The sequence below is a fragment of the Micropterus salmoides genome, unplaced genomic scaffold (genome assembly GCF_014851395.1).
Source record: "Micropterus salmoides isolate LMB-PRFRI ecotype aquatic unplaced genomic scaffold, ASM1485139v1 Ms_hic_scaffold_7, whole genome shotgun sequence".
Classification (NCBI taxonomy): Eukaryota; Metazoa; Chordata; class Actinopteri; order Centrarchiformes; family Centrarchidae; genus Micropterus; species Micropterus salmoides.
The window spans coordinates 34962666-34990460 of record NW_024044459.1 but is presented as its reverse complement, the minus strand read 5'-3'; the positions used below and the strand labels follow the sequence as shown (position 1 = coordinate 34990460).

Below are 27795 nucleotides of genomic sequence, written 5' to 3'. Positions count from 1 at the left end.
TCAAAGGCATTTCAGTTTAGAATTGTTTATGTCTTCTGTGGACCTTTATATTGGAGTTCTCTTACACAGTGGTCGCAGATTAGGATTAGGTTGAATGCCTTTTAGGCTACCAGACAAGGCCCCAAGTCAAGTAATTAAAAATAATTTGTCATATAGTCTAGACACCTGTTGAACACAATCAAAGTACACACACACACACACACACACACACACAATAACTAACCTTTATTGCCTTGGAGTTGAGAGGACCCGGTGATGCAGACCTCAGCTTTGACCACTGCTTTCTCTGGTGTCTCCCCTGTCTGCTGCATGAGTTTATTTTTCTTCTTCTCCGAGGTGGCCTTCTTGGCCTCCAGTCGGCGCTGTCGGCAAGACTTGGCAGGTTCGGGCAACTTGCGCACCTCGCGGCGGAAAGCCTGAAGCACCTGGATGGCTCCGGTCTGCATCTTTAGGCGCTGGGCCTCCTCACTGCCGAACTCATCAGTCAGGGAGATCCGGTAAAGAGGCAACACATGGAGTTGTTCATCCTCCGGGATCTCCTTCACTTTACGGTTGTCCTCCTTAGTTAAAGTACACACCTGACAGAGAGCGAGAGAGGGAGAGCAAGAAGAAATGTAAACCGCCAAGCTACAAAACTATACTTTTTATTTAGCTTTTTCACACAAGTCAGTAAAACATTATTTATATAGCACATTTTTTAACACAGGTTACAAATTGCTGAACATTAATACCAAGCACATATAAAAATGCAAAGCTCATGCAACAGAAAAACATTTAAAAGGTCATACACGCACATACAAACTCAACACACACCCGACCACAGGAAGCATTCAGACACCACCCATAGCACAACAATTAATCCTCTAACCCTAAAATTGAATGTCTGGTGAGTGATCTTACCACTGTGCAACCATTGTAGAGGTTGTGCTGGTCCTTATGAGCGTGGGCACAGAAGTCCATGCAGGCAGTGACTCCAGAGAACGGCCGGCCCTCCTTCAATCCCAGCCTGCATTCTGGAGCCTTCTGCTCGGTCAGGCACTGAGGAAGAGGACAAAGATAACTTCATTTCCTTACATTCAATCCAAGAAAGAAACAAACAAAGCAGTGCAAAGTTTGTTTTTTTGCCTTTCTCAAAGGCAGCACTTCACAGGTGTAATATGTCAGGCTTACTGTAAAAATAGCTTAGAGCTGAGTTAGTCCCTGCCAGTAGGTTCTTCTCTGTTTCTCAGTCTTAGTGCCAAGAAGCAGGAAGTGTTATTATGTGACAGCCAAAGTCATGATGATCTGGTGTACACTGCTACTCATTGTGTGTGACGAAGATGACACGTGCAGTTGGTGGTTGCATGAGATTATCCTCATGTGTAAAAGGGTTGCACATTAAATGTACACCACTGGGTATTTGCCTGCACAACAAACCTGGTTACTGTAGGCCTGTGGGGCCAGCTTCTTGTACACAGGAGCCACCTCAGTTGCCAGATGCTGGAAGTGATCCCTGAGTTTTTCCTCCTGAAAACCAAAAACAAGCATAACAGGTCAGAACAAAACACAGAGACACAGAGCCGACCGAAATGTAGTATTAACATATTCCTGCATAATGCTATAAAACAAGCGGCTTTGATGTGATGAGTACCTCTTCAGGGTGATCTCCTTGTAGCCTGAACTTGCGCGGCATTTTGCTTCGGGCGTACTTACAGCCATTAAAGTACATACTCCAGGAGCAGCCAAAGGAGAAGGAAGCGCCGCAATATTCAGGGTCCTTGCCTTGACACGCACAGGTACGACTGCAGGGGGAGACAGTGGGCGCACTCTCAGCTTCATGTATAAATTACAGTCCTGCTCACCATTATTGGCACCCCTTCATTTTTTGCACAACCTCTACAATATCTTCAGAAATAAATAGAAATGTACCAAATTTATATCATCAGGATCTTTTAATTTGAGGTCCAACATAATTTGACAAAGAAAATTGTTTTTTCAACTTACATATTGTAATTTCAAAGAAGAAACAGTAAAAACAGCATGTGCAGCAATAAGGGAACCCCTCTTTAATATTTGGTTGCACACCCGTTGGCAGTGATGACAGCCTGCAAACGTTTCTTGTAGCCCATCTATAAGCTTCTTGCACTTCTCAGCTGGTATTTTCTCCCACTCTGTCTTTGCAAATTGTTCAAGCTCTTGAACGTTTGCAGGTTTCTTTTCCCCAATGGCAGATTTCAGCTCATACCAAAGATTTTCAATAGGATTGAGATTAGGACTCATTGCTGGCCATTTTAAAACAGTCCATTTTTCCCCCTTTTCAACCATTCCTGCGTGCTTTTGGATGCGTGCTTTGGGTCTTTGTCTTGCTGGAGGACCCATGATCTTTGACTCAAACCAAGTTCTCTTACACTGGGTAGGACATTTCGATCTAAAATCTCTTGATAATTCTCGGATTTCATGATTCCTGTGATACGGTCAAGGCCTCCAGTACCAGATGCAGCAAAGCAGCCCCACAGCATTATGGATCCTCCACCATGCTTAACTGTTGGTCTTCATTGCGCCGTCTGTAAACAAACTGTTGGTGTGCATTGCCAAAAAGCTTTATTTTTGTTTCATCTGTCCACAGAACATTTTCCCAGAAAGATTGTGTTGTCTTCCTTGGCCTTCGCCCATGAAGCCCTGTTTGGTTTAGTGTGACCCCGGACTGTTCCAGGTTGGCCTTCAGGTCTTTGGATGTTTGACGTGGTGTTTTGTCCACCATTCGCACCAACCTTCGGAGACTTCTCTCATCAATTTTTCTCTTCCCCCAACGTCCAGGGAGGTTCTTGACAGTTCCATGGTTGGCAAACTTTTTAATAACATTACGCACTGTTGAAACAGGGATACCAAGGTCTTTGGAGATGGCCTTATACCCTTTGGAGGTCTTGTGTTTGCTAATTATTGCACTTCTGATGTCCTCAGACAGTTCCTTTGTCTTCACCATTGTGACAAAGGAACAGGGAATAACAGATGGCTTTTTAGACAGACAATTTATCACAGGTGATTCTCATTTGTGATTTACCACAGGCGAGTCACAATGTGTTTCCATACTGATTTACAGCAAAGGGTGCAAATACCAGTGCCACAGCAAGCTTTAAGATTTTCTATTTTTTCCGCCCATTGTTTATTGTTTTAAATTGTTATTTATCATTTGCTCTTTTGTTATCAATCACAAGTTCTCTATAGAACAGAATTGTTTCACTTGATTTTTTTCAGAAGATATTCCACATTATGTACATAAACTTCATGGGTGCCACTAATGGTGAGCAGGACTGTATGTGTGCACACTTCACATCATGTGTAAGGTAAGTGGGATAGAACAATGTGGCAGAGAGAGATTTCAGAAATGTTTTATTCGAAGCATTAATATATAACTCATCATCTTAGCCCCTTAGGAGTTTCATATAAGACAATGTTCCTTAATTTTAACTTGCACAAACACTCAGGCGCCATCACATAATATAATACGGTTTATAGTTTATAATTAGAGGAACAACACAGACGCTGCTAAGAAGGGAATAAGACTTATTTTCTAACCCTAACCGGTGAATAGTGCTTATGTCTAAACCAGGTTAAACAAAGGTGTGTCAACATCCCTTCAAAGCTAATTGTAGGTTTGGGATGTATGGCATGGACAATGTGCACACAGAGATATCTGGTTACAAAGCAAAGATTAGGCCATTAAACGGACTACATTTTTAGCAAAGGTCTTCCTGAACGCCCTGATGAAGATGACTGGAGACAAAATACTCCATAAACAAAATACAGGACAAACAGGTGCAGTGAACATAATATAATGTTCTTTTCTGCACATTGACAAGCTTGTATGATAGAAAACCAGCATCAAAGAGAACCCATCGGCTACTCACTCATCATTCAGGCCGCAGCGTCGACTGGTGGGGTTGCCATACTTGGTGAGGGTGTCACTGAGCTCGCTGTACAGCTTGTCTGCCAGGGCCCTCGGGACACCTTCCCAGGCCATAATGAGGATGATGATGACAGCGTTGTCACAGTGGTGGCCCGCACGCTCGCGCACCAGACACAGCAGCTTCTCCGTCTCGCTGCCACGACGGATCACCTGACAGAGAAACGGAGCTTATTATTATTTTAGCTTTTGCTCATCCAGGTGAGGTAAGATAAACATCCAACACCTTCGTTTATGCTCACTAAGTCCCCTTCTCTGATTTCAGTAATTTACATTTGTGCTTACAAAGCAGTCGCCTTTGGATGTCTAGCGCACACAAATGCTTTAAAACTACTGAACAAGAAAATGAGAAACAGTTGATTGTTACGTGCTTTTTGAAAGGATATGAGATACCTGTACTGAAATCTGAGTCATGGACTAAGAGTCAGTTCACATCACACACCAGTACACTTCCTCATGACCTCAGTATCTGATTCCTCAGCAGTTTTTTTTTTCTACCAGAAAAGATAAATGTCTTTTGATATGTGCAAGCCTGCTCGCTTTCACTTTTATTATCTCTACAGCCCCTCTCTTTCTCTCTCTCTGTCACCAGCACACACTCTCACTTTCAATCCGTAAAGTAATTAGCAGGAGGTGTCAGGGGTGACACACGAGGGGGGAGGCAGGGCAGTTGTTACAGAGTGTGAGACCTCATACTGATTTACACACTGTGGGTGACAAACTTGGCTCAGTGTCTCCCCAGGACCCCTCATTATGCATAAACCTGTTGTTGATTGGCTGTCACTGTTTTCAGGTGAGACAAACGTCCCAAAACACCTCTCCCTCTGCTTTTCTCTCCCTTTGACTGAGGCTACATCCACACAAACACAATTTTGTTTTAAAACACAGACTTTTGCTTCATTTGCACCTCCCATCCAGAATGCGAAGACCTAAAATGGAGAAGTTTGAAAACGCTGCAGACCCCGTTTTCATTTTAAAACTCTGGGGTAACGTTTTATGCCGCGCTCCAGACTGCTCGGAACTGGGAAGTGTCCAACTTCCGTCCTCAAAGCGGGTGCATCAGGTGCATGACGCTAAATGTAAACAATAAACATGGCTGACCGTGACCAACTTACGTTTCCTTGGCAAGTTTATGCACAGTTAAACCCTCAGCAGTGCACTTGGTATTAATTAAAAGGATGACCATTTTATTAAAAACAAATATACGTTACTTCTAGCTACATCAGTTGGTAATCCTCAAGTCAGCAGAAGTTGGAGTCTATATTTCCAAATGTTTTCACATTTCTGGGCATTTTTAACATTTTCCTGAGTAACTTTTGGGCAGAGAAGATGACATTCAGAGATCATTTACTGTAACCAGCTACCTAATAACATTGACAACATTTCTACATCAATTTACAAGTTTCACTTTTTGATACTAGTATGTATTATTTTAATTTAACAATTTACTTTGCCTTTTAGTTCATGGTATACCATTTACAATGTGTGCTCTATGGGAGCTGCAGTTGTTGTGTGACGTCATTCGGCTGCTACTCGTGAAGTTGGGGTACATATTTTTTCTCAGAGTTCACAAGTAGGAAATCCAACTTCAAGTGGCGTTCCATGGTACTCTTTCTAGTTGGAGGTTGGAAATTTCCCATTTCCAAGTTGCTTGGAACGCAGTGTTAGTGCGGACAGACGTAAGCCCACGTTTGGCTTCCTGATTGGGTCTTATAAGTCATGCAAAGCAGAAACACGATGCTACTGGCAGTATTTATGTTTTGGTATTTTGATTAAAATATTTTGTACTGTGCAAATAACACACACTTTTACTGTGCATGTCGCCATAGTTAGGCTGCTTTGCGATGACTCCCAGTCTGTTTCCTGCCGTCACAGTCTCTCTGTACTCCTGTCTTACTTTCAGCAACAGTTCCACTTGGCTAAAACTCTGTGTGTGGACAAAGATGTTTTTTGTTTTAAACAAAACATGGGCCATTCTTTTGAAACATAACATCGACAATACCAATCCCAAATATATTGCTTCTTATCCCAGTGCAGTCACCTATGCAGGAAGTTATGTAATGCAAGGCTCTTTCAAAGCTTCAACCAGATACCAGTGATGTGATGCTACTTACCCATTTAGCAATAGGACATCCGTGTGAGCTCTTTCCCTCTTTGCCTGTGAACTGCACCTTCTCAATGCGGATGGCATCCCCTTTCTCTCCATACCTGCACAGGAGGAGAAACAATTTAGTTATATTGATGTTCAGTCACTTGGGCAGTTGGTGTTTGGTGCCAGAATGACTTCTCTTCAGATAAGATACCCCTGACGCTTGACTCCAAGGGCTCTGATATGCTAAGCTGACACTCTAGTGGCCTAAATTTAAATACACCCTGCAGTCTTTCCTGTGTGTAAGGGGCCACAAAGCCGACCTCAAGGAGCTAGCGCCAACAAAAGCTGACTGGTCAGATGCTTTGGATCATTTCTTGTGGCCTCACGTGTTCTGTTAAAAGTTGCACCTCAACACAACGCAGTACACCTGACAGCCAGTTCACCAACTGTATCAATTTGCACTCTGTGCCTGTATTCACGATTAAACAAACTAAAGACTCAACTAAAAAGTATCAATTTTCATGCTGTTAATCTGTTTAAACTCATTTATGCTCAACATAAACACAGGAAAAGCAAATCTGCTGAGCTGAACAACCTGATAGCTTAGATTAAACACGCTCAGTTGGCCAAATGGTCGCTGATAAAGGTCAGATAGTGCCAATAATACCACACTGCAAAAGCTCTGGGCGACACATGTCCACTCAGTAGCTGTCCAGCAGCAGATCAGCAGCTGCTAACTGTTGGCTTGGAGTATCAGAGCTGTAATAGGAGACACAGCCCTGTTGTTCAGAAGTTAACCAGTGTGTTCTTTTTGTCATGACTGACCTCATCGGGAGCGTTTCAAATTTTTTATACCAACTATAACTTTTGCATTTGTTACCCTGAATATGTGAGAATCGTAGTTTGTCATTTATGGCAAAGACAGGCCAACCTCAGCACCACTGGCTGGTGAGGAGTGTTCACAAGGCTCTGCTGAGATTCACACAAGCACGGCAGAGTAAACCAGAACCCAGCAGACTCTACACCACGCCAGCCAAAGGGTCTTCTCTTGGAGATATTTCTGGGCTGGTGTTTGTGTCCACATGCGTGAGCTTATTTTCTGTACACACATTTCTATTTGTTTTGTGTGTATGTGTCGACGAACACCTGCTTGGGTAAACAATGGAGTGCTGGGAGTTGTCCTAATGATGTATGTGTGTATTCCTGCAGGTCTGACGGTAGAGTCGGGAGGTGTATAAGGAGGAGGGAGGGGATCAGAGGTTGCACTGGGGTTGGGATTGGCCAGCAGAATCTGTCAAATGTCCGCTCACGGTTCACATCAAGTCTCCCGCCTGCTTGATACCTGCCATTGTGCAAACTTCAGCCCTGAGCAGATTTGGTTTGACAGTGAACACAAGGGGCTCCTTCTGAATAGGAATCATCCTGAGGTGCCTGAAAGAGTGTGCAGGGGGGGGAAGGCTCTGTCACCACAGGGGGTGGCCTGCTTGGGTCAGGGGTGGGTCAAAGGTTAGCTAGGGACATTGGGTCTTTAAAGTCTTAGGTCATCTCTCAAACAACAAAAAGTGGTCTCTGGCCTAACATCCCCCCACCTCATCCTGTGCTCTCCAGGGACTAATGACACTCAGTGAATACCAGCCTCAGTACAATGTTCAGTACTATTCACATGAAGCATAACACAATGAGGTGTCCGGCTGTAATAGGTTACCACACTGAGTACAAGGTGTTTCTGCAGTCTGGTACAAATAACAGACAGTACAACGTGTTAACTAAGAATCCTTAAACATGAACGAAGGTTAGCATCAGTATCAGTAATCAGTATTATGTTTTAGTAAGATAGCCCTACAACAACTTTGATTAGTTTGGTTAATATTTAGCAGCTGGGGAGCTATCTGGTGTTTCTTCCTGAATTGAATAAGTACTAATCTCATGAAGATCAAACTGCTAAACTAAGCTAATCTGTCCTTTTATCACCAAGTCTGCTGATGCACTGCAGACAGAGCAACAACAGCTTATTGGATTGGTTTGGTGAGGCTGTCCAGTTAGTACTGTGTAAGTGACACGGATCAGAGTCCTGATGGCTAATGCAAAATATCATCTGTTGCCTCATTTATAAAATAAAAAACAACATGTCACATAGATTTATCTTCTAATCAGCTTTGTATGTACATTATTTGCATTTAAAAAGTCACGTAACTCTAATTTTCAGCATTACTTAATACTAGCTGACTGCTAAACAATATTACTGCACATAAAATGCACCCTGTCTATCACACTTTCTACTTAAAATGAACATTTTGCCTCTTCTTTCCTCCCTTCCCTCTGTCTTCCTCACTCTTTATCCTTCTTTCTCTCTCTCTCTCTCTCTGTGATTTGAAATATGTCGTCCTTCCTCCCAAATTCCTCTCATTCTCAGCTATCATCTGCTGCTACTCCAGCGCTGCACGCTCTGCCTCTGATGTGCTGATGATGCTGATACTTCCTGTTCCTCCTACCGGATTCTGGGTCACAGATTCCCTAAGGACAAAATGTGAGGGGGAGGGAAGGTAGAGAGAGAGAGGAGAAGGAAGAGGCAGAGAAAGCAAATGCATTTAGGAAGAAGAGGATAGAAGAGAAGAGGGAAAGACTCACCTCGACTCCATCAGGTTTCGTATGGAGGTTACAGTAGGTCCAGATCCCAGGTGATTGTAGTAGGGCCCTTCATCTTTCTCCACGATTTGTTCTAGAAAAAAGAGGCAGTAGAGGATGAGGAAACAGCACATTACTGGACCTGAAAAAGCACTAAGGCAAATTCCACACTTAATGTCCACAATTATTCACAATGCACAACAGACCACTGGTGCTGACAATGTATTTTTTCTCTTGCTTAAGTTTCGCTGCACACTAAACCACTCTGTGGTGAACACTTTGAGTAAATCTAAATTTAGTAGGGCTGGGCACGTTAACGCGTTATTATCACGTTAAATTATTATTATTTTGAAAGTCTGTTGCTCACTGGCTCTGAATACACATACAGTCAAACCATGGGTCACAGGAGCGGCGGGATGTTGATCAGCCTGCAAATCACCCACCCAAACAAGCAGTGGAGGGAGGCTTCAGCAGACTACGCTGTCGTCTTTTTTCTCAAGGCAGCAGGTGAGCCGCTTGCTTGTTAATGACGCAGCCTATCAAACAACTCAAACAGCCGAAACCAACATCTGCACCCTGTGTTCAATGTTGCTTTAACGTTACCTGGTCCGTGCTTGTAAAATATCCACCGCAACTTGAAAAGTCTGTGCGAGTGAACACACGCACATAAGACAACCGCTACACCCCCCCCACCCCCGTCCATCCCAATGTTTGAATGTAGACATCGTCCCAACCCTACTGAATATAGTATTTCTGCTGCTCCCTGATAAATGATACCTGCTACTACCTGCTGAGAAAAAAATACAGAAGAAAACTGGACTCTGATGGTAACTTCTTTTAACAAGCTAGATAAAAGGAAATCCCCTGGCAGTGGCAAACATCTTTGGTTTAATAATTGATTTGATTACATTAATGTGTAGGTTATAGGTAAGTTTAGGTAATATTTTATTGCTGCTGTGTAAAGGAAATACTGCGGGTAAAAAGCAAATTATTTGTTTAAAGTGTTTGCAAACCACATGTTATTGCACTTTTGTGTATATAGCAGTACATTTAAATTACAAGTGCGCTATACACTACTTTAGAATTCATTATTCAATTTTGCGCGTAACAATGCGATTAATCTAAAGAAAATCATGCGATTAATCGCGATTAAAATTTTTAAAACTAAATATAGCTATTTTTTATTCTGGATGTTCTATTATTATGAGCTAAAATTGGTATTAATACTACACTTATACTACTTTAGAGGAAGAGAGCCAAAAGTTATCTCACTTTACTTTGTAGTTTGATTTAAACAAAACATTGAAATTGTCATTATCATGTACTGTTTTTAGTGTAAATATCTCCTAAAATCTCTTCTCAATTTTTAGAACAAAGACACCAAAGAGATTATTTAAATATTGTATTCTACATCAACATCAGCAGCAGCATCAGGCTTTATAACTGTTTTTGCACATCACGTTGATCAAATAAATAATTTCCCTGCCTTAAATCCAAATTTACGATGGAGTCCTGCTTGAAGCTAAAGGGTGCTCGCTTCATCGAACTGAGTAAATGTCTCACAAGTTGAAAATATTTAACAGTACAAGTCTCTTGACTTAAGTTAAGAGTTAAAAATGAAGCAATATCTTAGCACATAATCACATGTCAGTGTTTGCATGTATTTTTGGACACACTCAAAGACATCCTCTCTTTGTAGCTGAAGCCAAATCATCTATGAGAAGCGTGAGAATGTGCAACTGATTGCAACATCCAATTCACACAAATACCCTCCCGACGCACAGTGGACTGTGACGGGAGGGTGTGGTGTGTGTGTGTGTGTGGAGATACTTTGTAAAGCAGAAACTTTTTGAGGTAGTGATGAATGACTCGGTCTCTGAGTCGATGAGGGGAGTGTCTGTGTGAGTGCTGTGCACTGTGTTTATGTTGTCTATGAGTGTGTGAATGCATTAGATCATTGTCCTACACCCGTCTGTCGTGGTAAATAATGTCCCATGACTTTAGTGCTGATCTTGCATGTCTGTGTGACTGTACTGGACTTTGCATTGCTTAGCTTTTAAAACAGGAAACTAATACTGGGTTCAACACTTCATTATCATAGTGTAGCACACACTCTAGCTAAATGCTCTAAATGTAAATGCACTACCAGTACACTCAGTGTTGTGTGTCTCTGGTTCAGAGGCAATATGAGGTCACATTCCCCTCTTAGTGCAGGGAGGCACCAGGGTGTGGCCCAGGGCAGGAAGTGGAGGAGTCATACTAAATTCTTGCGTGGGAAATTGTTTGTGTGTGTGTGTGTGCACGCGCGTATGTGCACATCATGGCTGTATCTTTGGGAGTCTCATTCCAGCAGTGTTATGCTGTAGCAGTTGACAGGGCAGTGTGTAACCAAACTCTACTATCAAGACTTGTCTGCTGGTCTTTACTCTTGGTAACAGCACAAGTGTTTCCCTGCAGCTGCTCTCTCGCTGCTGTGCACCCTCTCAATGTTTAGGTACAGTAAGGGTCTATTTACCAGGCCTACACTCTTCTTAGCTCCCAAGTTAACAACGAGTAAATTAATGGACTGTTTCCCAGAGTAGATTGACCAGTAATATTCTGATTTACTGAGTTATTTATTCCTGACTTAATGGGCAGAGAGATAGAGTATTTTTAAATAATAAAGACCTTTTACAAATTCATTATGTGGGTGTACTGTAGGCAAAATCTAACTACCTGTAAAGCTGTGTTATAAGTAAATGCATTTTCTTTTTTCTCATTTATTTTAAATATGTAGTATAGGTTTCTACTGTAGGACCACCTACTCTGTTGTAAACAAATAACCTGAGCAGGGTACTACCCAAACTATGGGACTGAGTTCCTTTCTGTCTGACAAAGGCTCTGTTCTGCTTGCCTGCTAGACCCAAACCCACACAAAAGGCTCCTTCTGCCACCACTGCTATTGTTCCTGCCCGCTGCCTTTAGTGCCTCACACTGTCGCAGTCTGGATGGTTGCAGCCACACACCCTGGCAACACGCACATTCTTGGATACACTCAACAAGCATCTAGATAGAGAAGCTGAAGCAGAGGGGGACTAAAAAAAACTCAATAGTGGACCTGTGTAGCTCAATAACTACGGTAAAGTACTCTCAGAGTGACAGTATTATGAGTTCACTAATGTTTACCTCAACTGGTAGGGCAACACATGAACATTTCCAGATTTAGAAAATGTTTCCCAAAAGAGTCTTCACTGCAAAATATGCATGCGTCCTTGTTGACATGAGACACTTTACTAGTACCCACTACTGCCTTTACTAGTCAGCCTAACATTGGCCAGACTTACTGTACTTACAGACTTACTTACTTTTTTTGATGAATTGGCAATGTTTGGAGTTAGAACATTATTCAATACTGTTTGGAAAGTGCTAATTCACTATGTTGATGGATATCAAACTCATCCCTCTGCATTCTGCATACGCATTGAAAGACACCAACACACTGACTTACCCACACAGGTGCAGGTGGGGAACTCTGCCTGTAGATCCTTGGAGGGAGTATCTAACAAGGTTTTTGTGGGGGTGTCTAGATAGCGCAGAGGAGACTCAAGGAAGCCTCTGAGTGATGGAGAAGATGGCAGACTGTCCTTAGTGGGTGTGTCCTCTTCAGAATAGCACGTGGTGGAAAGTACTGCTATATCACCCGAGGCTTCGATCTTCATGCGTTTAGGCAGAGGAGAACATGGTATGCTGAACCTATCCTCTAACAAACTGGGCTGCTGCTGCTTGTCCAGAATGGCCTCCTGATTCAGAGAGACATGGAGGGGCCCCTTATGCTGCTCCTCCATTGGGCTTTTTGTGGGTGCCAGGTTCAAGGCTGCTTCACTTTGGGTCCCTAATTCATCTTTGTTGACTTCCATCTCCTGATCATCTGAATGAGATGTGGAGCTGGCTTGAGGGGTGAGAAATAAGGGAGCCGACTGGGATTTGGATGATGATGATGATGTGGAACTGAGGTCCTGAGGACAGGTCTGGGACTGATTCCCCTGCTGAGGGGCTGTAGCAGTCTCCTCCATGAGTTGACTGGCGGATGGGGCTGTGTCCCCAAATTCAGCCTCAAACTGGCGGATCAGTTCTTCGTATTTCGGGTCTATGTTGATGAGACTCTGTAATTGTGAGGTGTCGGGTGAAGATGTGGAGGTCAGAGGTTTGGTGGTGCTGGTGTAACTGGAGACCAAGCTGTTAGCTCCCTCTGACTTAACATGGGCTAAAGGGGCCACAGGTAGGGGCAGAGGGCCCATGAGGGCTGGAGTGTTTTCTGACAAAGCAGAAACAGTGGAAGAGGGAGTCATTAAGGAGTTGGAAATGGATACCTGAGATTGGGCTGGGGCAGGGAGGCCTGCAGCAGGAGCCTGAGTGGAATTACTATGGAGGGGTAGAGAGGGGAGAGAACCTGGTTTCAGGCTGGTCAGGGCCGGGGCTCTGTCCATCATGAGGACTGGTGGTTTTTGTATGGTGATCTGAATCTGAGGCAGGAAGGTTGGCATGGAGGCTTTCTGCTTGGTCTTCTTGATTATGATCTGTTTCGGTTTGGGTAGGGGAGGGACTGTAAGCATCCCACTCATAGCTTTTATGACAGGAGATCCTTGGCTGCTTTTTTTCTTCTTGGGTTCCTTGGATTCCTGTTTGATGGCCAGATGTGGCATACATTCTGCCTCCATCTGTGGCCACCATTTTTTCAAGTTTTGGCAAGCCAGAGGTGCACGAGGGCCTGGTGCTCCAAAGCCAGAGGAGTGGTTAGAGAAGAGGTTCCTCTTGTAGTGAAGGTGCTGCTGCAAAGCTGCCTGAGTGGAGTGGCTGATGGCTGCTTGACCAGGAGACAGGGGAGTGCCAGGGTAGTGCTGACCCTGCTGCTGACAATTAGCCATGCCATAATGTCCCATGGAGGCAGTGTGATGGTAGTGCTCACCAGAGTCTGTCTCTTGCTTTATCCTGGCCAATGCTGGGTTGTCCTGGGCCTGGATACCTCCATTCTGGGTTAATCTGAGCTGCTGTGCCATTGGAAGCTTGAAAGGACCATTGCTGAACTTGCCACTGGTATCACCTAGCAGCTGTTTGAGCTCTGACATGGGGTCTGAGTTACTGTGAGGTGCAGCGGCGTAGTGAGACTGGGGCTCAGATTTCATATGCATCCATGGGTTCCTCTGTTCAGAGCTTCTGCCTGAGCCCTGTTGCCACTGCTGTGGATTAGGGCTGAAGCCTGGATGTTTTCCCTGGTCTGGGAAGGGAGAGGTAGAGGACGGGAGAGGGGTAGCATGGGGTGGCTGGCCCTGGGATTGGGGCCTATGGTGCTCACAGGACACTGGGGCCTGCTGGCCAGTGTGTAATCCTGGAGGGACGGATTGAGAGCGTGAGGAGGATAAGTGGGTGCCGGGAGAGGACGGGATCATGCTAGTGCCATTGGGGGGCTGAGATGGGAGGTTCTGGGTATGTTGGTGGTGATGGAGGTTACTGTGGTAGGGGGCTTGACCTGGAGAGCCAGCAGCTTGTGGACCAGTACTAGATAACTGGGTCAGGGCTTCTATTGCGATGGCTGTCTGAAGACTGACGTTCTTTTCCTTGGCTATGGAGAGCACCTGGGGAGAGCAAGGAATTGGGGGTTTGGAGCAGGGCACTTGGTCTGGATGAGGGCCTTGAGTTCCCTGTTGCTGCTGGGGGTATGAAGTAGACAGACGGGGGCCACCATTAACCTGGGGGTGGGGGTGAGGTTGATGCTTTAAATGGGGTTGCTGTAGGTGAGACTGTAAGTGTGGAGGAGCATTATTCATCTTGCAGGGACCTTGATCCTCACTGGTTGCCAACTTAATCTTCTTCTCCAGCCACTCAAGGTAGTCTGGACAGTCAGGCCCATCACAGTTGCAGTTTGGGGGCTTGTGTCCATGTTTGGCTTGGCTCAGTGCTGTCTGTAGGGTGTTCAGGTCTTCTGGAGGTTGGCAGCTACCCTCAGGAGCCCCTGCAGAGAGCCTGGCCTGAGTCCCCTCAGCACCCATCTCCTGGATGAATTTCTCATACAGCAGGGCTGTATTAGGCTGGACGAGGCAGGAAGAGGAGGAAGAAGGAGGCAAGGAGCCGGCAAGAGCAGAAAAAGCCACCAAATTTTGAGCATCCTCCATGTCTGCGTGGTGGACAGGTTCACCAGGGGTTGTACTACTGTTGCTGTTCCAACACGGTTGCTGTTGTTGGGTGTCACTGACCTTGCCATGTCCTGACACCCACTGCCTTGCAGGCACGCTTCCTGCCCTCTGCTGCTCTGTTTCTATAGATGTCTCATCATCATTAGGGTAGCGATTAACCCCATTGGCCAATTCCAGGTTCAGCGCGCCTTCCTGGAGGCGGTCATGTGACCCAATTTCCATCTGGCCTCCACTTCTGGGGCCATCCACTGAAGTGACTTCCCGAACAGTCTGCAAGAAAATCATGGAGTAAGGTTAGTGAGGTTATAATAATCCAAAGACTCCAGGACTATGCAACTGGTAGGACTATGCAAAACAACAATACACATTAAGCATTATTTTGAATAATCACCCTGTGTGTAATAATGTACACAGTAATAATGTATGTTTGTTATTAATAAAATATTGATCATTTATCTGCATTCCAAGAATAAGAATGATAAAATGATTTGTTTTTAAACAAACATCAAAATAATATTAGACTCCATTCCCTTCTTCCCAGCTCCTATCCAGGGTTTCCCTCCCACCATTCACACATACAGAGCATACACTGCTGCAGGGTTGGGACCTAAGGAAAACTGAAATAACTATTGCTTCAGTGGAGAGATTTCACAACAAGCAAGTGTTTATCAGGCAAGTGACTGGCCATGTGACATAGTTTCACTGTTCAGGTCAGTTAGTCTATGCAAAGCAGGCAGTTGGAGTTAAAACATGTCACCCATGGTGGATACTCTGTGTGGTAGAGGTGGAGCATTAAATACACATTGAGAGGAAAAGAAAACTAAATAAACCAATCTACATAATGACTGGGAGATCCAAGAAATCCACTTACATGAACTGTTCATTTTCATAATTTATTAAAAACTACAGATTTTATTCACTTGGTTGAGAGAACTGTTGACCAAGTGTGGGAACTACTAATATGATTTGTTAAAGAGTGAAGGAAAGTCTTATTTGATCATTAATTGGTATTTGAAAATTACAGATGTTCAGTAAATTGAGGGTTTGGCTGTTGATTGTAACAGTACACATTGAAGTTTTGCAGTGTGGCTCTGCTCATGTGATGCTCTCCCAACTATCTGAGCTACCCCACCAGCCTGAGATACACAGTATTTGGTCAACAAAAACAGATATTTTAAGAACTAATGTACTACAATTATATGCTAAAGAAGGATTCTACCAGGATGAAGGGAGTTTGATTGCTGAGAGCACACAGTGGTGTAGCAGTGAAGATTCAAAGCTCAGAGTTGGTGTCTGCAGATAGGCCCAATGTCTACGTCAATAATGTTTTGGCATGAGAAATTATGCTTGTAAACCAATCTTTGCCTTTCCCATCAGTGATTTTATACAGCAAAATACAAGCAACAACTCACTGCTCTTGATATTTGGCAAAACCCATCGTACCACACTGCTCAATAACAGAATCTAGCTTTGGCTAACTACATTTTAGATGTTCATTTTTTGAACTGTAGTATTCATTGCAGTCATTGCAACCAAGTAAACAACATTAAGATGTCATATCAGCAGGTTTTAAAAGACCTCAGACATTTGGTAACACTAATCTGGAGCTGATCAGTGCGGCATATGTCCCACTTCCTCTCAAAGTCAAAATTGGGACAGTTACCACATTAGCAGTTACTCTGAAAACTGCAAACACATCACCTGGACTTGTGTCAAATTACATTTTCAAAGCATTCTGTTTATTTCAGACTGCTCAATGCACCAGAGTGGAGAGTTTGTTATTGTAATTATCTTGATATGTTAAAGCCAACTATGGTGATCCGATTCACTTGAGTCCAAAGATGTTACTTGCACACATTATTCAGTCCAGTCTATGGTCCTCATAGAATACAGTCAACTGAGTCTAGAGAGGAACAGCAAACAAAGATCATCCAAGGGCAGGCTCAGAAATCATTGACAGAGTTCATGTTGTGGCTGAACAGTGTATTCCAACATATCTAATAGCCCTTTTGAGAAGCAAACAATGGCAGACTCACTGAATAAATAAATTTTTTTTATGTTAGCACCCTGTTGACCAATGCACTGTATTACTAACCTTTTTACATGCAGTCTTTAACCTATGTGTTTACTATAAACAGACAACATACCCTAAACAAGCCCCTGCTGCATGCTTTTCACTGTACAGTAGCCTTTATTGCTGGTTACAAGCACAATCCCTCACTGGCATAAGACACAACAAAAATTGGATCAAGATATCAATAAATTCCTTACACATGAACACAAACTAACCTCAAGATAGCCGATGGTCTCACACCCCAACATGTTAAATGTTAATGGTGAACTAGTTCCTGATTCAGGTGACTTAAAAAAGACAGAAAATGGCTTCTGGTTGTAACTCAGTGTATGACAGTACTGAGCCCGACGTCCAGCTTCCCCATCATTTGAATATTATTGAAATGAGCCTTTGAAGTGGGTAATTACTGGACAGGCAGTATGCTCAGGTCTTTTGAATCCACCTTCTGCGCTGTGTCCGTTGGGGGTCCCAGTGGGAGGGGGTTGGGGTGCTGGGTGGGGGTTGTGGATAGGTCGGGGGTGGCAGTGAACAGCCGGCATACAATACGTGAGAGGCCGCATGTCTGCGCTATCAGTGGCATCAGACGTGAAAGAGGAAGGGGGGGGGGGGGCTGTGCACGGCAGTTATGAGAACTGCAATGTGTTGAAACAGAGTGACTGCAACACTGCACAACCTAACATCCCACAATCACACGCTGTCAGGCGCAATGACACTTTCTTTTCCTCCTTTTCTCACAGTTACATATACAACGCACGGCCAAGTCACATGGGTTTAAAGCGCCTCAAGCTGTATACTCAGAACAAACGGACTTTACTCAGCTTTGCCGGTGCAGATAACAAATACCACACTGCACACAGTTCTTTGAATCCTCATATGATCTGGGCTTTCATTGGCCTTGATTGACTTTATTGAGAGTTTAAATTTCGGTCCAGGATGAAAATGCTGCACTGACACCTGCAGCGCTTTACACCTATCCGGGTGCCCTGGACTGTACAGACCACGTGCTTTGACAAATATTTACACCGTGACAGAGTCTACTCCCCTGCCTTGTCGATCTCGGTCTTCTCTCTAACTGTTTCACTATATTTCACCATCTCCCCAACACACACACTCTTTTACAAGCTTGACACACACCAATAAGTGCATCCAAAAACATCAACACACCTAACCGGATCAGATCTCGCAAAACCTGGTAGACGAGACACTCGAGCCCTTTAAACAAGGTGAGCCTTTACATCTTTGTGAGAGAGCAAAGCGAGGGCTGTTTAACACTGACACTGCAAAAAAAAAAAAAAAATACAGGGAGGAGACAAAGCATGTAAAGACACTAGTGTTAGTGGCGGTGAGGGGGTTAAATTCAGCTTGTGAGTAGACAGCTGAACCTAAATCCCAGATACACAACACCCCCCCCCTATTCTCCCTCTCGTCCCCCTCCTTCTTCCCCCACCCCTTCCTTTGCTGCCGTGCCGAGCAGGAACATGAAGCAGAGACCCTGACAATATGAAGCTGGGTGGGAGCCCCGCGGACCAGCGACGCTTACTTACGTTGTCCTAGGCGTCCAGACAGAGCTGCCGGTCGGAGAGCAGAAAGCAGAAGAGGAGACGGAGAGGAGCATGAGACTTGCTTGCCGGCACAGCAGCCCACAAGTAATCCGGCCTTGTTGGGTTATATTCCTTTTTATTTCTTCCAGTCTGTGTGGCGCACAGACAGAGCGAGCGCCGAAACACACATGCGTGCATTCACGCACGCACACGCAGCCAGCCGCACACACTCAACACACCCTCCCCCAAACACAGCACACACGTTTCTCATTCTCTTTCCTCTTCTTATGGCCGACGCTTTCTGTTCTCTCCTTTTTCCTTTCTCATTATCTCTGTCTGCTCCTCCCTTCCCCTTTTTCAATATCCTCTTTCTTTCTCTCGGCTACACATGCAGTCGGCTTCTCTTCGCAGCCCCCACCTTCCCCCCTCTCTCTCTCGCTCTCTCCCTCCCTCCCTCCACTCCCCTCCCTCTCGCGCAGCCTCTCCCTCCATCTCCTCTCCTCTCTCTCTTCAGTGTGTGCAGAGCGAGAGGCCATTATCTGAGCCACAGCGGGCACGTACGATGGAATGGAGGAGTGTGCAGTGAGCAGAAACAGAGAGCAGTGGGGGATAGTCGCTAGTAGTGGCAGCCTAGGAAACAGCACAGTGCAGCAGAGCTCTTACCAATGAGAAAACCTCTTTCTGTCTCTATCCACGCCCTTCAACACCACTTGCTCTGCTGCATTAGATCATCTTACATATAAGGCTATGTTGTGTGTTTCGATTATCCACAAAACACCAGTAATGGCTATTTCGGCTTTGACAGAGCTTTCGGGCGCAGAGGTGAACCAGCGGCTCTCAGGCAAATACACAGTCTCAACTCACAACGGCATCAACAGGAAAAAGAAAAAGGAGCAAGGAAAAGCAACGTTACGTTGCTTGTTTATGCCTTCTGCAAACCGCATCTGGTTGTCCTCACGGAGATTTTGTTCCATGTTTGAGCGTCTAGAGTCGTCTCAGCCCAGGGCCAAAGGAGAAGCCACCGATAATGGTTCTTCGATCTCCATTTTCTTCCTCGTCCGCAGTCATCGGTTGCCCATTCCTCGCTTGAAGCAAAAAGCTTCAATCTTACACCTGTGGCTGATTATAGATTCTCTAGCAAGGCTGCACACAAGAAAGATTGGTAGATGAAGAGGGAGCCGGCTTGCTGGCGGTCTTGCTGGACCTTCCTCCAAGATGCAGAGGACACAGACAAGGTGGAAGGTTTCGGACTGATATACAATCATTCATCAACACTCTATAATGTCAACTCGCTCACCTACAAGAGAGAAGAAAATCTCGATGGCGGTATGATTTCTACAGAGGTAAAAGAGCGAGACATCTGCGCCGGGCAATGGAGAGGGAACAGCGGGTGACACTTAGACATCAGCAAGCAAGAGTAGCAGGATGAAGAGAAGGGGATGTAGGGAGACACCGAGGAGAGGGAAGGCAACAAGAGGGAAGTCTGTGGAGAAAACAGTTAACAGAAAGACGCTCAGATATTCGTGTGACTGATTCTGTAATGGGAGGGAAGATGATGATGAAGAAGAAGAAGAAGAAGAGGAGGGTACAAACAGAAAGTATCTGCAGGTTGTTGCCAAATGAACACGGCAACCACAAGCGATCACCCCGTTTACAGTTTGCCGAGGACGCAAGACTGTCCTCTCCTGTCCACCAGCCTACGATAACGTCCTCTTGGTATTCTCTCCTCACCATTGCTCTGCCTTGGCGTCACTGCCACTATCATCATCAACGTCTTCATGATCGCTGGATGTTCCCTCTCGCCCACTTGCTGGCTGGCTGACCGGCCTTGTGGCGTCTCCTCTCTTCTCTCCAACATTGCTGGAGTTTTGGAGCAGATTTAACCAGGAGGAGGAGGAGAAGGGGGGGAAAACATGGCCGTCTCCCTCACGCAGATCGTTGTCAGCTCCTGCGTAGTATTTTTCTCTTATATTACTGAGCATGTGCCGGCTACACTGCGCTATGGCTGGATCAACTTCAGTAGCCTTTCCCTGCTTCTCTTACTTTGGCGTTCCCTCTTCCTCTTGGTCTCTCTTGATCTCTCATTTGCTCTGGCTTTCTCAAACTGCCTCCCTCTCTCGATTTGTCTCTCTGTTTTGATTCCTGAGCCTTTTCCCTTTCTAGCATAGCTTATTGCATTACCGCTCCAACACTTTCTGACGCACCCGCTCTCTGGCCCTGTAAATTGTACACTGTCTGTCTCTGTAGCCACACATATTCGTTTATACACACACAGATGAGCGTCAATCCCAAAGAGAAACACAGCGCAGGCTAAGCTGTCTAAGGGAAGGAGAGGAGAAGTAGAGCATTAGGTCACATGACCAAGGAGTGCCAATGAGCGAGAGGGAGAGCAGTGAGAAAGATAGGTAGGAAACACATGTGGCAATGACGTAGTTGCATCGTCATCAGCAGCATCATCATCATCAGTGTCTCCCACCCGGACGCTTTGCCTCCACCACTGGGTGGGCACAAGTGTCATCTGGCACATGTGCCCACTCTCTACTATCACCAACACCACACACCAACGGACACTCGAAAACATGCTCTTTCATTCACCCGATTCACTTGTGCTCGCTCACTCCCCCGGCTGCAGTGACACAGCATTTCTAGCTCAAGACTCGACTTAACCCCTGAATCACATGCGCTCCACGCACAGTTCCTCATTTCACAGACCTACTGAACACAGCTCGGTCCCGTAACGCTGTGTTCTTATCAAAAACACTTCATACTACTAATTCTTAAACATACACCGGCTATACAGCACCTGCCAAAATAAATAATTATTCCAATCTAAGGCTAAGAGAGACCTCGACAGACAAGCAGCCATCACAACTAGATCTAATATAAACAGTGGCAGAAATGAAACGCATCACATGGCTGTAGCAGGTTTTGAAATGAACATCAAGAAAACAGAACAGAAACATAAGCTGAGCTTGTGAGCTAGAGGACAGTGCCGTGCTTCGACAGAATTCATTAGCTCATTCACCCACATTGTAAAAACATGAGCTCTGAATGAGTTTCTGTCACGTACACGGCTGAGTAAAACAAAGAAGTACGATTTGGCCAAAACATCAACATAAAAGACGGGACCTCCACAATGGCAAATTCAGCTGTTCCCAAAACAACAACACACCATGAAAACACGCTACATTATATAATTTACTGTATGTAGGTAGATCAAAATGGCTTTTCATAAACATGTGCTCACTGATGACTCACAACCAGTGTCATTTCACATAAACCATTGCTCATAATTTCTGGTGTTTACCTCAATCACATCTCACTCCCTTTGAGAGCAGAACAGAGATTGGGAATTTAGATTAACAACAATGACAGAAAAGGGCATGAAGTATGTTCCTTGGCTTTAAGATGTTCTAGCGTGATTACAGCTGTACACAGAATCAACGCCACGATGCTGCCAGTCAGGTTTGTCCTGAAATTCCCTCCTGAGCACAATTGGTTACTTTTCCACGAGATAACATATCAAGGTGACAGATTACATTGTAATTGGAAGGCATGCTGTCCTAGTTAACTTCTAATTCAACTGTGTTCCCTTCACATGACACATAGACCTGAAACACTGGAAGTGTCAACCACAGGTTTCTGAACTTTTTGGTGAAAATGAAATGGAAAAGCAGTGTGTTGCCCACTTACTGTAAACCTGCTGTAGCCCGGCATTGAGAAAGTGAGAGGAAGGTACAACAGAGACTCCGAAATCTCACGTCGATCACTTCATCTCAAAATCTAGTCAAATTATGGTCCAAATGAGTTGTTTCACGCCCTCGTCTCTCTCTCTTTCTCTCGTTCTCTCCATCTCTCTCACTTCTCTGTCTCTCGCTCACTGTTTCTCAGCAGCACACTGGAAAGGTCTTGGGTTGTAGGAGGGATGACTGACAACAAAAGTCCATCCTCAGCAGTGTGTGTTGGGTTGGCTTGCGTGACTAAGCCTGAGTCATCTTTTTCTTTTCTTCTCAACAAAGTCCTGACATAAAACCCTCACACACCGAAACAAGCTTTTTAAAATGTTACCAGCACATAGGTAGTGGGAGGTGTGTGTGTGTGTGTGTGTGTGTGTGTGTGTGTGTGTGTGTGTGTGTGTGTGTGAAAGCCAATAAAGAACAACTTGTCCGGTTTCAAGTGTTTGAACAGTCTTTCTGCTAATTTACAGCGTCACCACTGAATGTCACTGTTTCTGCACCTTCATCACCTCTCATCAGAACTTTTATTTTTGTGCCAAAAAAGCCTCCATTAAACGACCCAGATGAGCACCGCGATCATGACATGAGGGACCTTTCCCCTCCTCCCATCTCTTCCTGTCAGCTGACTCCACCTCCCTCCACCACTGCTCCCTTTTACCTCCATACACCCCCACCCCCCGACCCATATTGCCCTGTAGTCTAATGGCATCAAGGTCATCTGATCTGACACACTCTGTGACTCTCCCCCCTCTTCTTCTGTCTTTTTGCTCTCTCTTTATCTTTCACTTTCTTTCTCCCTTCCTGCCCAACGCACACACACACGCCTGTTTCTCACCACACACAGAGGCAAAGACAAGACGCTAAAGGTTCCTGCAAATGCACACACTGGCAACAAATGCAGAGGCTTTCTTTAATGATTTTTTTCTCCACACGCACACACACACACACACACACACACACACACACGCTTGTATGCATACAGTATTGGATTGTTCACTGAGGGTCACCGGGTTTATTGGTGGGCAGGACAAGAGGCTGCAGAGCCGCACTGAGCACATGTTTAACAGAGTAGAGGCAACACAAAGTGTTTCAGCCTGGTTAAACAAACAGCTTTACTGCAATGATTGCTTTATTATGTTCATGAGCAAACCTGGCACAACATGTGCTTTGTTTTGGATATTATCTCATGAAAAGGATATAGATAGTAAAATGATTGACAGTGCCTTTTTGTACCATACAACCATAATGCATTTGTATCTTTGTTTGGACTGTTTCCATCTGTCTGTCTAAAACGAGTATGTTCATATTTGAGACATGCACCTTGTTTCATCCTTGCATCTGTCTGTTTGTTTGAAACCTGTTCCTTTGTCTTTGCAGTCATTGCCACACACACACACACACACACACACGCACACACACGCTCCAAGGCAGGATGGTGTTAAGTTCAGGTTCAGGGTGTGTTTGGGTGTCGATCGTAGTACTAACTGTAAGGTATACAATCTGAGTCATACCTCCTGACTTTCGGCACGTGCAAGTCGGCACGAAGAGCCCAGCTGGGGAAGGCCTACCCCTCCTCACTGCTACTCACAAAGAGAAAGGGAGGAGTGGCTTGGGAGAGAGAGGAGAAAAATGGAAAGGTGGTGTTGGGTGATGGGGTGGGGGTCTGTTGGGCAGGGTGGAGCTGCTTTAACATAATGAGGAAGGAGGAGGAGGAGGAAGAAGAGTAGGCGGGTGCTGTTTTTAAAAGGCAGCTCTTTGTGCTTGACGTTCGGGACATGAAAAGAAGGAGAGGAATGTAAATCAATATACAGAATATGTTGGGTCTGAGACAAAGAGAGTGGACGTGACAGGCAGAAGGGAGATGGATAGGAAAATCATAAAAGAGCACTGTGTACTACTACCTGCCGGGTGTGCCAAGTCATGAAAAAGAGCTGAGCAGTCAAATCTGATTGGACAATGACATAATCATTAACAGAGTCACAGTTGTTTCAAATACTAGACCTGTTTTGTTTTCAGGTGAAACACATCACAGCCTTAATGATTACGTGATGAGTTTTTTTGGAGACGGTATTTAGGGTTTAATCATAAACTGCTCATACTTGCGAGGAGAAAAACAGTAAAGCCAGAGAACCCTTCCTCAGCTCTGCACAGTGGCTGGTTGCCAGCCTTGTCTCTCTCAGGACCTGGGCTAAGATTAGCTTCCCATATGTTCAAGTCAGGCGTAGCCCGGCTTAAAGGGACAGTACTCACTAGTACACTATGAAGCTCCTGTGTTGCTTCACATACACTAAATCATCCAGATTCACACTCAAGGTCAAAATATATTTTTTATGTATCAATTGAAGGTTCGTTGAAGATGATGGCTGGATGATGTTTTGTCCTTTTTCAGAACTGAGTCCTTGGCGTGGATTTCTGAGCTACTACTAGTTTTCAGCCTGGTCTTACACCATAATCAGGCCGATCCTTTTTTTGGAGAGCCACCACTGCATTCACATGAATGTACTACTGTTGTTTCAGAAATCAATATTTTCATGTGCCTGTTTCAATTGTGTGTGATGTAAAACTCCAACAGCTGTGGCACTGTGTTGCATAAAACCTGGCAGCGTGGGGCGGCAGTGGGATTCAGGATTGTATAAACTGCGCGCCCGGTGGGAGCAGCACAGCAGCCACCAGAGAGGTGAGAGTTAAAGAGCCCGAGCAACAGCTGACGGCTCCTCCCCCTTCTCTTTCCATTCATTTTTTATTAACTGCGGCACCGGGCGGCTGACAACCTCCCTCCGACATCAACCACAGATCCCACCAACGATGCCAGCGAGCCGACTACCGCAACTCGCCGTGCCGTGCAGGGTATCGAACCGGCGCAGGACTCCAAAGTCCAGCCATGTTCACTGGCACATGCAGGATTATAAGCAGTGTGGAGGGAGAAATGAACATCTGCTAACTGTAATTAATTAGAGATGAAACATGACAACAGTGCAGAGCTTCTCAAGTCCCTATACATTAATGATTGTTGGTGACTATATACATTCAAATGTCACGTGAAATCCCATGAGGATTTCCAGCATGCGATGTTTTCAAGTCTTTGTATCTTTGATAAAATGCTTCTCTTAGAACCATTAAAGGAAGCCTTTAAGTTACAACCACTCGCACCTCTACACTGTGAATACACGACTGTTCAGAGCCTTGTAGCAGCCGACACTTCCTGGGTTTACATGCAGGGCTGCAGCCGAGGTTAAAATGGGTAAATGAAGTCAGTCACCTTTTTAACTGCAGACAACGCTTCACCTGGAACCTTTTTCATAAGATCAGCACTACCGAGGACAATTCTTTAAAGCTACAGTAGAGTAAGTAAGTTAAGGACACAGAATAAATGAACGCTTTTCAGGACATTTAATACTTTTGGCAGCAAGATTGTTCACACGAGACAATGACATATACCATCCATGACCAAGAAATAAATAAGGCTTTCTTCTTCTTCTTCTTCTTGTTACTGTGTTGACCTCTTGTTCAGCTCTGTTAGAGCTCTCAGAATACTTTTTTTAGACAGTATTACAGGGGAAAACAATGTGTCAATTCATGATTGGAAAAACATGAGTTGAAGTCAAGACCAAGACAAACACGACTTCAAGATCAAAAGGAAGATCTGTGCTAAACGGGCTGGAGCGTCAACGTGAGAACCAAAACCCCGACTACTGGTACAATCATCGTGTCACGCTCACATTTACATTAACCATCAGATCGCAAGCGTGTGTCAAAGCACGAGGGAAACAGAGCTGCTCTTCTTTACTGACTGAGTGGAAACCTTACAGAGCAGTAAATACATCGAAAGCCAACGCTGAATGGAAGAGGTGATGTCAAACCCTCCACTTCCTGTACTACACAAATACACACATATGCACACATGTGCGGTGCCGGCTAGTTGGTCACGTGACCAAACCTTGGATGCCGGACTTGAGCTAAAATTAAAGCAATGATGACATCAGACATTCAGTGTTGCCACGGAAACTAGGTCAGCGTTAACCCTTTGCGAACGAGGCCGGGGATTCCACGCGAGCCCAAACACATCATTAACACACGTTCCATCTGCCGTCACGTACTCGGCGGTTTGAGTGTTTCTGCTCTTTCCCGTCAGCATGTGAAGTTCATTTCACGTATACGGAGGAAATCCTGTGTATGGGCGTGGACAACAAATCACGCGAGTGCAGTCTGTCTTTCTTTGTACCCTGTTGTGGTAAACTCCTGATTCAGCTCGTTTCCTGAACAGCAAAGAAAACCACCAAACAAACGCTGTATGCTGTAAAACTGAAATTAAACACTGAACAGCTCGACTCGATTGCCACACGATGTCTTTATGTTCCAGCTGCTGTGTGGGTCCTGAAAAGGCGTAATTATACTGTACAACTCCTTATTGAAATTGACAAACACAGTGCCCTCAGTTTGTTGGGTGTAGACTGTTTGCCTTTGTGTAACCAGGGAAATGTTTGACAAGGAAACAGATATATGACTCCACCAAGGACACACACAGTAACTACAAACAGGAGCTCAGGAGAGAGAACACAAACTTGTTAAACACAACTCTCCTCACAAACGGACAGTTCAGTGATTTTTCCCCCCTACCATCCAGATGGTCGTTTATACCATATAGGGTTTGGGGATTACAGCAGGCTTAGAGGTTAAGCTAGAACATGTCAGTAGAACTGAACTAAACCCATTCATGCCTTTTTAAACTGCCTGACTAACCTGTATTTCATGTCACGGCAGCGACGGAGGTGAAGGCATTTGCTGGCATATGTTCTCGACTCATTTCTTGTTACTTCCACATGTCTAGGTTTACAACACCGAAATGTTTCACTGTGCATCTGATGTCAGGGGATATCACACGAAACTCATAACTCAGACAACAGCTTGTTTGGTGCTCAATAAATCCTCATCCTCCTTGTGAAGCCTCGCCGCTCAAACTTCCTTTCCACATAAACACACAAGCGTGCCCCGGCTCGGCTAAGCTGTAGAACAGCAGCTCTTAGCGGCCACACGCCACAGGTTACTACGCCCGACAATCACGTACGCATGCGTGACCCACTAACTTTTACTCCCTTTACCTCATTTGACTCCAGAACCTAGGAGAAGAAGGACGGCCCCCCCCTCGGCTCCTGAGCCAGCGCATCGGGTTCCTCCTCCTCCTCCTCCTCCCTCCTCCCCTCCCTGGTCTCTTGTATCTACACATGCCTGGCTCTGGCACCAATCAGCGGGCAGCGTGGGACGCTTTAAACTGAGAACGCCGCAACTTCATCACTGAGGCGCCAGCTCACCGGCACTTGGAGATAAAGCCGAAGTAGCTGCTTTAATACAGTCAGCTTCAGAGCGGGGCGACTCGGATGGGAAGACAGCTGCCTTAGACGGTGTCTAAGGCATCTTTATTCCACCTGGCGATGATATCAGGGCTAATATAATGAGCTCGTGTTCGCCGAAGAGAGCAGCAAATAGTAAAATGAAATCCTAGCGACACAGCGGTCACAATCACAGCTTTTCTGCGTAACAGGTATCAGTGGTTAATCCCATTCACACAAATACTTACACATATACTGTACATTCATAAAAAAAATCACCAGAGCG

The 27795-nt window shown here is 45.0% G+C and overlaps 1 protein-coding gene across 7 annotated transcripts in view; it reads right to left on the bottom strand.

Annotated features, from left to right (window-relative positions):
• tet3 (tet methylcytosine dioxygenase 3) overlaps positions 1–27795 on the bottom strand; it is a 44023-nt gene that overhangs the window by 7341 nt on the left and 8887 nt on the right. For 3 of the 7 annotated variants that reach the window (XM_038702787.1, XM_038702788.1, XM_038702793.1), the window contains 8 exons: positions 12148–15100; positions 8664–8754; positions 6058–6151; positions 3888–4096; positions 1631–1781; positions 1417–1506; positions 901–1038; positions 224–578 (listed from right to left, as the gene is read on the bottom strand). In XM_038702787.1, coding sequence (XP_038558715.1) covers positions 224–578; positions 901–1038; positions 1417–1506; positions 1631–1781; positions 3888–4096; positions 6058–6151; positions 8664–8754; positions 12148–15100 — 4081 coding nt within the window. Of the gene's footprint in view, positions 1–223; positions 579–900; positions 1039–1416; positions 1507–1630; positions 1782–3887; positions 4097–6057; positions 6152–8663; positions 8755–12147; positions 15101–17119; positions 17342–18448; positions 18871–20176; positions 20974–22138; positions 22486–27795 lie in introns of those variants that run through there. The other 4 variants (XM_038702790.1, XM_038702791.1, XM_038702792.1 and 1 more) reach the window with 4 other exon arrangements.